General features: G+C 34.9%; 2 protein-coding genes across 2 annotated transcripts; both read right to left on the bottom strand.

Moving 5' to 3' along the window:
* Window positions 1-3727: 3727 nt before the first annotated feature.
* LOC129874504 (cytochrome P450 710A11) lies at window positions 3728-5536 on the bottom strand. The gene has a single exon (XM_055949796.1). It carries the CDS (start codon window positions 5495-5497, stop codon window positions 3980-3982), a length of 1518 nt encoding a protein of 505 aa, XP_055805771.1. The 5' UTR covers window positions 5498-5536; the 3' UTR covers window positions 3728-3979.
* A 1781-nt stretch (window positions 5537-7317) lies between these two features.
* LOC129874588 (40S ribosomal protein S14-2) lies at window positions 7318-10538 on the bottom strand. The gene is made up of 6 exons (XM_055949894.1): window positions 10432-10538; window positions 9426-9545; window positions 9295-9340; window positions 7964-8049; window positions 7728-7857; window positions 7318-7600 (listed from the first exon to the last, which is right to left on the bottom strand). Exons 1-6 carry the CDS (start codon window positions 10432-10434, stop codon window positions 7533-7535), a joined length of 453 nt encoding a protein of 150 aa, XP_055805869.1. The 5' UTR covers window positions 10435-10538; the 3' UTR covers window positions 7318-7532.
* Window positions 10539-11208: the final 670 nt, after the last annotated feature.

Genomic DNA, 11208 nt, shown 5'->3' with positions numbered 1-11208 from the left:
AAGGTTCTAATAGTTTTCATCTTAATCACAGGTGAGAATGTTTCAATATAGTCTATCACAGCCTATTGAGTATATCCTTTCACTACTAATCTGGCCTTGAACCTCTCCACACTCCCATCTGCCCTGTGTTTGATCTTATATACCCATTTGCAATTAATGGCGTTCTTTCCCTCAGGTAAAGTGACCAAATCCCAAGGTTCACATTCATGTGAGATAGTTTTAACCAACTACTGGCTATCAAGACATAAAGTGGTAAAACAAACATGATAATGATTTCAGGTGAATGAGGTAAGAGAGTGATGTATATCAGAGGTATTAGGTGCAGTTATGGAGGAAAGCAGGTTCGGTAAGGTGTAGGTGTATTATTTTAGATAGTTAGGAGTGTGAAGTATCCTAGTTGTCCTCCTAGTTGGTGGTGGAGCATCACTGGAAACATTGGGCCTGGTTTGTATCATTAGTGATGATGGTGAAGGTATGGATTGTGAAATAACATTCAGTGTGGACTCAGTACAGTTAGTGGTAGTGGTCACTTGGTTGTTAGTAACTTCATGTGATGTGTTTGTGTCCAGTACTTCATCATTAACAAAAGTGTTTGTTATACTAGGCATGCAAGTCAAATTATCAAACTGGTGGACAAGAAACTTCAGTTTTGAATTAAAGTTGGAACTAACAGGAGCAATAACAAAAGGGAAGACATTTTCATGAAAAAGAACATCTCTAGACACATGAACTCTTTTGATAGCTAGATCTAAGACTTTGTAACATTTTATATTGAATGGATATCCAATAAAGATGTGAGGTGATGCCCTTGATTTAAACATTTCTTTGTGAGTTTTCAAGGTTGTGGGAAAGCAAAGGCAACCAAAACTTTTGAGATGAGAATATGTGGGCTTCTTTTGATATAACAATTCATATAGGGATTTGTTTTATAGTAGTTTGGAAGGTAATCTGTTTATGAGGTAGGTTACAGTCAGGATACATTCTTCCCAATATCTCATAGATAATTATGATTGGACTAGGAGTGAGACTGATAGTTTCAAGGAGATATTTGTTCTTTCTTTCTATCACACCATTTTGTTGGGGTGTGTAAGGACATTATTTCTGATGTATGATACCTTTTTTCTGAAAGAAATAGGTTGCCTCAGTGCTTGTGAACTCTAGACCATTATTAGATCTGATGATCTTTAATTTGGTTTGAAATTGATTTTCTATGAGAGCTATGAAAGCCTTTATAGTTTGAAGTGCATTACTTTTGCATCTGAGTAAGTGTGTTCAAGTTGATTTACTATGGTCTTCTACCATGATTAAGAAATAGTGATAATTATCATGTGTTGGTATGTGATATGGTCCCCATAGGTCAATGTGAATTTGCTAGTGGTGGTTATGCTTTGTGATTTGTCTAGCCATAGGGCATATATTACAGGTGAAAGGCTGTTTGTTAGAAAAGTTCACAGGTATGGTGGAGATACTCCTCATCTTTACAAAAGGTACATGTCCTAATCTAGCATGCCACAATTTTTTTTATCATGATTGTGAGTAGAATTGACATTAAAAGAAGAAGATTTAACAATAGAACAAAAAGGACAATCAGTAACAGAAAAAGTTTCTTTATTGAAATCTTGAGAGTATTTTACAATAGGAGATGGTGAAGCTTGACATTCATTCCCAGCTAAGGTCTTTTCACATTTGACTAGAGAGGAAACAAGTTGACAATTAGAAGACTAACAAGTGACATGAGATGCATTGTAACCATCAGAAGATGATGAGCAATAATTGTGGCATTTGGAGCACAGAATTGAATAATCATTACAAAGTGATTATGTGTATATATACATGAATCAATCAAACTAATTAATCTAACTAACTAACTTGGCTAACTAACTTGACTGTGACAGCTACCTAACTCGACTGTGACAAATTAACTAACTAACAAACTCTTAACGAACTAACTAACTATGATTTTAACTAATTGTAACTCTAGTTCTAACTAACTCTCATCATATGAATTTAACATTTAAATTTCTTATTACTAAATTTAGAAGTCCATATTTTAGAATAAGTATATTCAAACAAACAATTCTTATTTATAAAAATCCAAACACAATTTTATTTTCAAAAATTTCAAATAAAATGACTTTTTTAGTAATATATAGTACTTAGCTTATATACGAAGAATATGACATTATGTGACTATTTATTTTAAAATATATTAATCTTTTAGATCAAAATTTTATGATTGAGGTAAATTAGTCAAATTGATAATTTTACTAGTTCTTAGAAATTAGACGTATAAACCATATTTTCATGAGTAAATGATACTCTACTTTAGTATTCAATATCCAAATTTAATTCAATAATTCGATAACCAATTTGCAAAAAATATTATAAGACCTACATTACATTCAAAGTCAAAGAACAATTTATCAAGACCTGACCTAACCCCAACCTAGGAATCGACCTCTTAACTGGAGTCAAGAATCAAATCTCGGTTTAGAAATATGGTTGAGATTGAGATCGAAATCAAGATAAGGTTTGGACTCAAAGTCTTCGATCAAGAGTCGAGTCCCAAATAAGGATCAATGCTAAATCTCAAGTTAAAAAAGGTGTTGGGAATCGAGAGTCGCAATGATTCTCAAGTCGAGTCTCTAGTCAGGATTGGTGTTGGGATTTTGGTCTCAGGGCGACATGGGGGGTTGGATTTGGTTCCGAGTCATGAATTAGGGGTTGGAGTCGGAGTTCAAAGTCAAGTCTCGACTCGAGATCAAAAGTCAAATTTTGAATTGATGAGGTCAGGGTTGGTCACTAGTGGGTTCGAGAATTGTGTCTCGGTCAGGATCTGAGTAGGATAAAAATTCTGATTTTGGGTTGAGTCCTGTATTGGTGAGAGTTTTGAGTCTAGAAAATATTTTTCTTCACATAGAATTATCATTTTTCTTAAATTTGAGGAAACTACATTTATTTTTTTAAAAATATTTAAGCCAATCAAATATGAAAAAATTTTAAAAAATATTCATTTTGATACTAAACACACCTTTGATGTTTCCTTAATTTTCAAATTTTACTCAAATTCTAATTACGGGTAGAATATGGGCTAAAGTCCAAATTTTATCCATTTAAAAATCATTCACAATCAGGGGTGGATATAGGTATATTGGAGGGGGTGCTACGCCATCTTGCGGTCTCGATTGAAAATCTGTATATACATATGTGTGTATATAAATATTTATAAATATACATGTATTTATGTATTTATCAGAAAAATATAAATGTTAAATGTAACACCCTCTCAAAAAATAATGGGTCTTGTGGTGCCATTGATTAAAGCTCAAGTTTAACATTATGGGGATGCAAGTTTGAGTCCTGTTATGGGGTGTATTTTACTAAAAAAAAAAATTATCATGCAAGACATTAGTAGCGAATTTATTGTAAAAAGAATTGTGGATAAGTAGATTAAAACCCTGAACCTCTTGTAAGTAAAATCTTAACTAAACCAACAAAATAAGTCTAAATTTTATATGCATATTTACTAATTAATATTAAGTATTATCTTGCTCTACGCTGAAGTTTTTGCCATAAGTTATTGTTCAAAATTGCGTGGCACCCAGAGATTCAAAATTTTGAATTCGCGTTTGTTCCCAACCTATTAAAATATAAACGAACTAGACGGTCGATAAATTATTGGCACATTTTGAGAACACTATTCATAATATAAATACTCCAATAATCAAAAAGGAATTTTTTTTATTAATCTTCCACACAATCCCAAATATTTGCCACTCCATCAATTGCTCCAACAAGCATTTTAAAAGAATCTTGATCATTTGATCAAGTTACATGTATTCACACACTACAATAAAGAAAGGAAAAATAGAAATAACAAATACACATCGACCCCATTTTTTCTATTACATCCATGGTCAAAATGGGACCAAAGTGATGATCAAGATTAATTTTTTAAAAAAATGGGCAAATTTGATCATTAAAGAGATGGGAATCGAGTGCACCTATGTGAAAGGAACACTTTGCAATCATCCTTTGGAGCAATAGTTGGAATATACGAGATATCATCACAACCGTCCGTTTTGTGTCTCTTGAAATCAATCAGAGCCGTTAACATAGCAATGAAAAGCATCAAGTGGTTAATTGCATACTTCTGGCCAACACATGCATGGGGCCCAGCTCCGAATGCTAGAAAGTTCTTTTTGTAAGCCCGTTCCTCTTGCCTCTCTTCCATGAACCGGTCCGGGTCAAACTTCTCCGGTTCAGGAAAACCCTGAAACGACGAGTCAAAAACCGACGGGAACACAATTGTCCCTTTTGGGATAACATAATCTTCGGTGAACCGGAAATCTTCACCGGCAATGTGCGGCACCATAGTCGCCGGGGATCTGATTCTGATAATCTCACGCGCCACTGCCTCTAGGTACTTCATTTCCCTAAGCATCTCAGCCGTCAGCGGCTGAGATGACTCGGGCGACCAGAATTTCACCACCTCCGCCCGGACTTTCTCCAGAACTTGAGGGTGAGAATCCAAAAGTACGATTGCCCATAACAGAGCAGAAGTAGAAGCATCTTGAGCTGCAAAGAGGAAGTCAAATAGGTAACCCCCAAGTTCCTTGTTAGTGTACTCAAATGGCTTTTGTAATCCATTGGTTTTAGCTTCGTTAATCTCTCTTAAATTCTCCTGCATCCAGAAATCAATCAAGCATGTGGGTTCTTCTTCTCTTCTCATCTTGTTTAAGCTCTGTTCCACACAAACAGAAAGGGTGTCGATTAATCTCCCAACTGCTAACCTAGCGTTTCTGAAGGCGAAACCCGGCAAATCAATAGGGAGTTTCATCAACCCAACATTGAAGTAATTATAGTCAACATTGAATCGGTTTCTTGATTCTCCGTCCAAGTATGGACCAACAAAGACAGTCTGGGAAGTATCCAAGTTCATATCCCGGCAAAGGAAGCGAAGTGGGATTGGGCTATTAGGGGATTTGGATGCTTCGTCTAACCAGGACTTGAAGTGTTTGATAATAATCCTTTGTTGGATATCAGTGTAAGTTCCAAGAGCTTTAGGGGAAAAATTTGGGGCAATTCGTCGGCGAAGGTCTTTATGTTCTTGCCCAAACATGTAAATCAAGTTATGCTCACCGAATAGCTTTTTCCCAAAAGGATGACCGATAAGGTGGAAAGCGTCGGGGCGGACATTGGCAAAGACCTTATGGGAGAGGTCAGTTGAGTGGATATAAAGAATGAACTTACCGATGATGTAGTTAACAGAGAAGCCATGTCTGGTAGACTTAGCTAAAGCAGATTGGACGTCCCAGAATTTAGTGGGGTTGGTAACTAAGCGAATTACGTTGCCAAGAAAGGGGAATACAAGAGTTGGGCCAGGAAGAAAACGTTTCTTCTTGAGGTAAGAGATTTGTTCAAGAAGAAGTAGAAGAGCTATGAAAGAGAAGAAATAAGGTGTCCATGGGGATATCATGATCCAAAGGGATGCCATGTGCAATGTAGCTCTCTTCTTCCTCCAAACTGTTTGATATAATGGATTTAAAATGGTGTGTAGGATTTTTGATGTTGGGGTTTATATAGTAGGAGGGAAGAAGGAAGAAGGGTCAAAATGTGAAGGATGGATTGGTGGGTCAAACAAGAAAGCTGAAGGAAAATATAGGAAAACTGTGCAAGAAGTTGGAAAACGTGGAAGAAGGAAAATCCAAAGAGACCAAATCTGAATTATTTTAGGCAGAAATTTCAGATTGTACAGTGTCAGTGTCATATGTGTTGTATTTAACCAGGTTGCAGTTGGTCTTGGTCATTGGCTTGTTGTCAGTCAAGAATGTGAATTTTGATCAGTTTTCTGGTCTGAGTGTCACTTTTTGAAGAGGGAGAAAGTGTTATAATGGGCATACGAAGCATGCGGAAAAACTAATTGATTGAATATAGGTAGAGCTTGAGTTCACAGTAAAGTCAAGCAATGTTTATTACATTTAGGGGAAAGAGAATGACCAAAACTGGACACTCTCTTATCAGTTGATTTAGTATTAGCAAATATAATAGATTAACAATTTTAAAGGGCCATGTTGGCTGTTGCATAGCCCATAGGAAAGCAAACAGGTAAGCATATAGATTATTTGGTTGGTGGGGTTGAAATCCAGCTGGTCATACTTTAGCAGTGGTCCACTGGAGGATTCCAAGACATTTGCAAAGAGACAAAGCAAATATTACATGGGGAATTTGCTCCTCCTTTGTTTCTCTCTGTCCAAAATCCTTTCACCTATTGAACCTTATGGGGCCAGTTTGCACACCTCGATTCCATCGGACATTCATTTCCTCTCAACAATTCAAGTATTTAGTAATTATGTTTGCATATGGATTCAGTTTTTAATAGACGATTCTATGGTATATTGTCGCAAATACTACAAAAAAAAAAAATACATTCTATCAAGTAGACCAAACACAAGATATACATTATATGCTCAACTATACATTTTCTAACGTCGGATTACATAACAATCTGACGTTAAGATACTTTATCTGTTTACTAGCATGACAAAATTTATATAAATTCTAAAAGGTTCCTAACAATTTTGATATTTTAAGACAAATGATAATGTAACATGATGAAAGAAAGTTTACTCTCTTTTCGGAAAGTCGGGTAGTTTTTTGAATGCTATTGCTAGTAGTTTAATGATTGAGAATAGAATAGGTTGTCCCATTTTGACAAAAAATAGTTGACTTTAGCCATCTTTTAAATTTTATTTTTTCCTTTTTCAAAAATTATTAGTCCTGTTTTAAAGCGTTTTTGAGTGTTAACTTAGATGACATCCTATCCAACTGCCTTCTCAAAATAGTTAAAATTGTTTTTAGGACATACATCAATTCTCCAATGTGTTCTCGTTTCATGTGGTTTTCTGTACTTTTAAGGAATTCGTTTGTGCTGAAAATTTAGTCAAGTTTATGACAAGAGATGCATTTAGTGGGGTTGTCTTTTGCTGACGTAAATGGAGGCTGGTTTGTGCTTTTGTTTGGTCGAAGAAGAATTTGAGGTGAGTTTTTCTTCTTCCTTTTTTGGGGCTAAGTTTGGCGGCTGGGTTTCCTTTTGTAGTCGAACATGGAGGCTGGCCAAGTTTCTTGAATGGTCATAGATTTGACAAGGCCATAGATTCAATTCAATTACCATACTCAGAAAAACAAAAAGGAATCATTTCTACTCACTATTTTGAAAGTAGAAAAAAACACCACAAAAGCACCTTATTTCCTTCCTTTCTATCTTAACACAAAAGTGCAATTAACATACCGAAGAGATGGAAAACCCATGGAACATAGATTCTCAACCAGCTAATAGATTGTAGGCCACAATTCATATTTCTCATAATTGTTTCACAAATTTAACCACGAAAAAGAAGCAAAATTTATAGGCAAGGCCAACATCAGTAGAACTACATAGTAGATGAATAAGATTCAAGTCCATATCAAAACTAACACCTGCAGCATTCTCAACAAGAAGCCGCATCTGCTTCCTGACAAAAGAAGAAAGCTTACAGCCTTCTTCCTCTCCTACCACCCTTTCTGCGAGTGCTATCAGTAGGAATTGGAGTCACGTCCTCTGCAAGATAATTTAGAAGTTATGATTCATCTACATTTTCACTTCATATGAAGTGTTTCTCATAAGGGTTCTACTAAAACAACGGACAGATAATTCTCACTATTGATACACAAAAGCTAAACAGTACCTATACGACCAATTTTCATTCCTGAACGAGCAAGAGCCCGGAGAGCAGACTGAGCACCAGGTCCAGGTGTTTTGGTCTTGTTTCCACCAGTGGCTCGAAGCTTGATGTGAAGTGCATTGATGCCAAGCTCCTGTACTCAAGAAGACATGATCCAAAAGAGTCTCAGCAAAATGAAACACATTACTCAACTGACGGTAGATGGTAAGGGAAAATAAAAACTGAATATAAGCTCCAACCTTGCATCTCTGAGAAACATCTTGTGCAGCAAGCATAGCAGCATATGGAGAAGATTCATCCCTATCAGCTTTGACCTTCATCCCACCTATCAGAAACAGGTGACAGCAGAGATTCATTACAACTCTTCCCAATAAATAACAAAGACATAGGTAAAGAGCAGAAATATAAATGAGCTTTGGAATCATTAAAATATCAGCAAAAAATCTAGCAACCTTTCAAGTTGGATAATTGATGCACCAGTATGACATTGAGAAAACAAAGGTTCTTAATGTCTACGAGGAATTAAAATAGGGTTGCAATGTCAAAGAGAAAGTAAAAGCACAAAGTTGATCAAATAGAAATTTACCCTATGATTATTGCTTAAAAATGCTATACAGAATTTGAGGTAGAGCTAAAATAGTTACAATAATAACAGACTCATAATCCAGAACTACTGACATTCAATAGATGAAAGCATTGATGCCCTGATACTAGATAAAAAAATAGAAGGAAAAGAATATAAAAGCTAATAACCAAAAAAAGAGCTTAAGTAGAGCCAACAATGAGAATAAACATAGCTATATTGAAAAATTAGAGGGTGTATGCAAGGGAAGAATCAGGATCTAAGTAGTAAAAATTCAGTAGCTAATGATTCAAAGCTAATAGGCTACTTGCAAAGGATAGAGAAGTGAGAAAAGACTATAATTAGGAATCACAAAAAAACTTGTGGTGTTCAACAGAACCAGAGATATAATGCAAAGCTGACAGTTTATATCTATTTAATTTCCAAACAAAATAAACATCACACAAGCACTATGGCCCATAAAGCTTGAGATCAGCGGTAGAAGCTAAAAACTAAGACCAAACCTAGAATAAGTCACAAACGTCGACTAGAACATAATAATCACATTATGCACCAATTTAGGACATTAAAGAATTCTCAGTTAAAATGTGACAGTAATTATAAGTAAAACCAATGCAACCTAACTCCCAATGAAATCCAAAACTTGACTTTCTTCCATGCCTGGCAAGGATAGAATTAAGGTTGTAATAACATACCCAGTGCAATCACATTAATCACATGTATTTTTTTTATATTATTTGATAGCATCAAGGTATACATCAAGTAATATAAGAAAACACATGGCAAAGATGTCACTCAGATTGTTTTTTGTTGTCAGAACAGAGCTTACAATTGAGTGCTATAACTCTAAATAATTAAACAAAGCAAATAAAAGCCAGATTATGTTAAATTTGATCTCTTAATCTATCAGCTCCCCAGCATATCAAGCCAAATACCAAGATATTCAGATTTAAATAAGCCTACTCTGTGAAAAGATATAGTCCTTACCAGTAATACGAACCATTGTTTCCCTTCCAGACAAATCAGTCACGTGCTGCAGTCCAAAAACAAAGTCTGTAACTACTTGAGACAACATAATGAGACAATAAGGAATAATGGATCCATTGGTTACCACATACAATGAAAGTGTCATTGAATGACGCAAAAATGTGAGCAACACCAAAAACAAGCTCTCCCTCTCTCACAGAAGGACCAAGAGTGACAGTCTCTTCCTTTGGCTCCCTAGTCCTCCTCTTCGACTGCAAGACCCAAGTCATCAACATTACAATAAAATAGATAACCATAGAAAGCTTAATACTGATCATTCTTTCTTTCACTTATGCCACTAAGCAAACAATAAATTCCTAAAAAATAGACTAAGGGCAGATCCACCATTGTAGCTACGCATTAGGCAAAACCCACTATACTTGTGTTAGAAAAATTATTTAATATGTAGAAATAATCTATCAAGAACCCAGTAAGCAAAAAGGATTATGGTCTCTACCCATAAACCAAAAATCCTAAATCCGCCTAAGATTACAGGGTTCAGCAATGCTTACTTGTAGAGTTTATGCAACAACATAAACAATGTAGTCCCACAAGTGAGGTGTGTGCTGAATGCACTTCCTTTGATGCTAGCATGTATCTGAACCCCCTTTCCATATCTTGTCCACAAATTTTTAATCAACAAGTTATAAGCTTCAATAAATTTGGTTTACTGAGCAAAACTTTATCCAATCATTATTATATATGCCTAAAATGTGATGAAACCGATTTGCATCACTTTTCAAAAGTCTGCACACTTTGAAGCATTAAGATAGTCTACTGGGGTATGTTCCAATTCCACCGATCACTGTCCTAAACTACTGATATCTAAATACTGTAAGCTTCTATTTTTTACAAGCAAGAGATTAAACAATGTGGACCATGTCTTTAAGCAAGATCAAAATAATAACAGAGGAAAACCAGATTTTCACTAGGAAAGGCACAATCTTTTTATTACAAATCCAAAATAATAACTGATCTAAGCATACCCAGATAACTCATGGATTGAACTGGCAAATTACATTCAATTCATGCACATTATTCAAGGAAAACTAGTCTATCAAGACAAGAAAAACAAGCGATTTCGATATATTGCATTACCATGGTTTGGTGTTGTTGCTGATGAGACTTCTGCTGAAACGGCGGTGTTGAATTCAGAGGAGGCGATTTGGTTTAGCTGCAGCTTTATATGTAGGAGGACACTCTAGGGTTTTCAGCATGAAACTTAAAACTAATATTTTCTAAAACAGCCCCAGATGTTTCTCATAATGTTGAATTGCATCATATCTTTTATTTTAATCCAAAGTGTACCATTTCTTCAAAAACTACAACTTATATACTCCAATAAAGAGGACATTTTTGATACATTGAACACACGTCAATTCTTATTTGAAAACTCGAATTGAATCTTAACAAATTAATTATTAGGTTTTTTAAAATAAAATTATAAGCTTCAATATACATTTATAAATGTATTAAATATATGTCATAATTTTTATTAAAAAGAACCAAAAAAGCACTAAACTAAAGTGAGTAACATTGTATATATAAAATATAGACTTAAGAAGCAAATCACCGAGATATGTTTCTCTTCTTCTTTCTTTTTTCCTTTCCCTTCATGTTTTGTGATATTTGAGTCAAATGTGATGTTTCAAAATTCTAGACTCTAGTTATGCTGCATTTTCTTTTTCCCTTTGAATTTGAAATCCTCTAGTTGGAACAATATTAATTTTTGATAAAGAGTGTTGAAATACTAGGATACAAACTACAACGTCTTCTTATGTATTTCTAACACTATAAATAACAACAAATTCGATGTAATTTTATAAGTGGAATTTAAAAAGGATAAGACATACACAGTCTCACCTCTATCTTTAT

The sequence above is a fragment of the Solanum dulcamara genome, chromosome 11 (assembly GCF_947179165.1).
Source record: "Solanum dulcamara chromosome 11, daSolDulc1.2, whole genome shotgun sequence".
NCBI classification, from domain to species: domain Eukaryota; kingdom Viridiplantae; phylum Streptophyta; class Magnoliopsida; order Solanales; family Solanaceae; genus Solanum; species Solanum dulcamara.
Note: the sequence above shows the minus strand (reverse complement) of the source record. Positions and strands in the feature narration are given on the sequence as shown.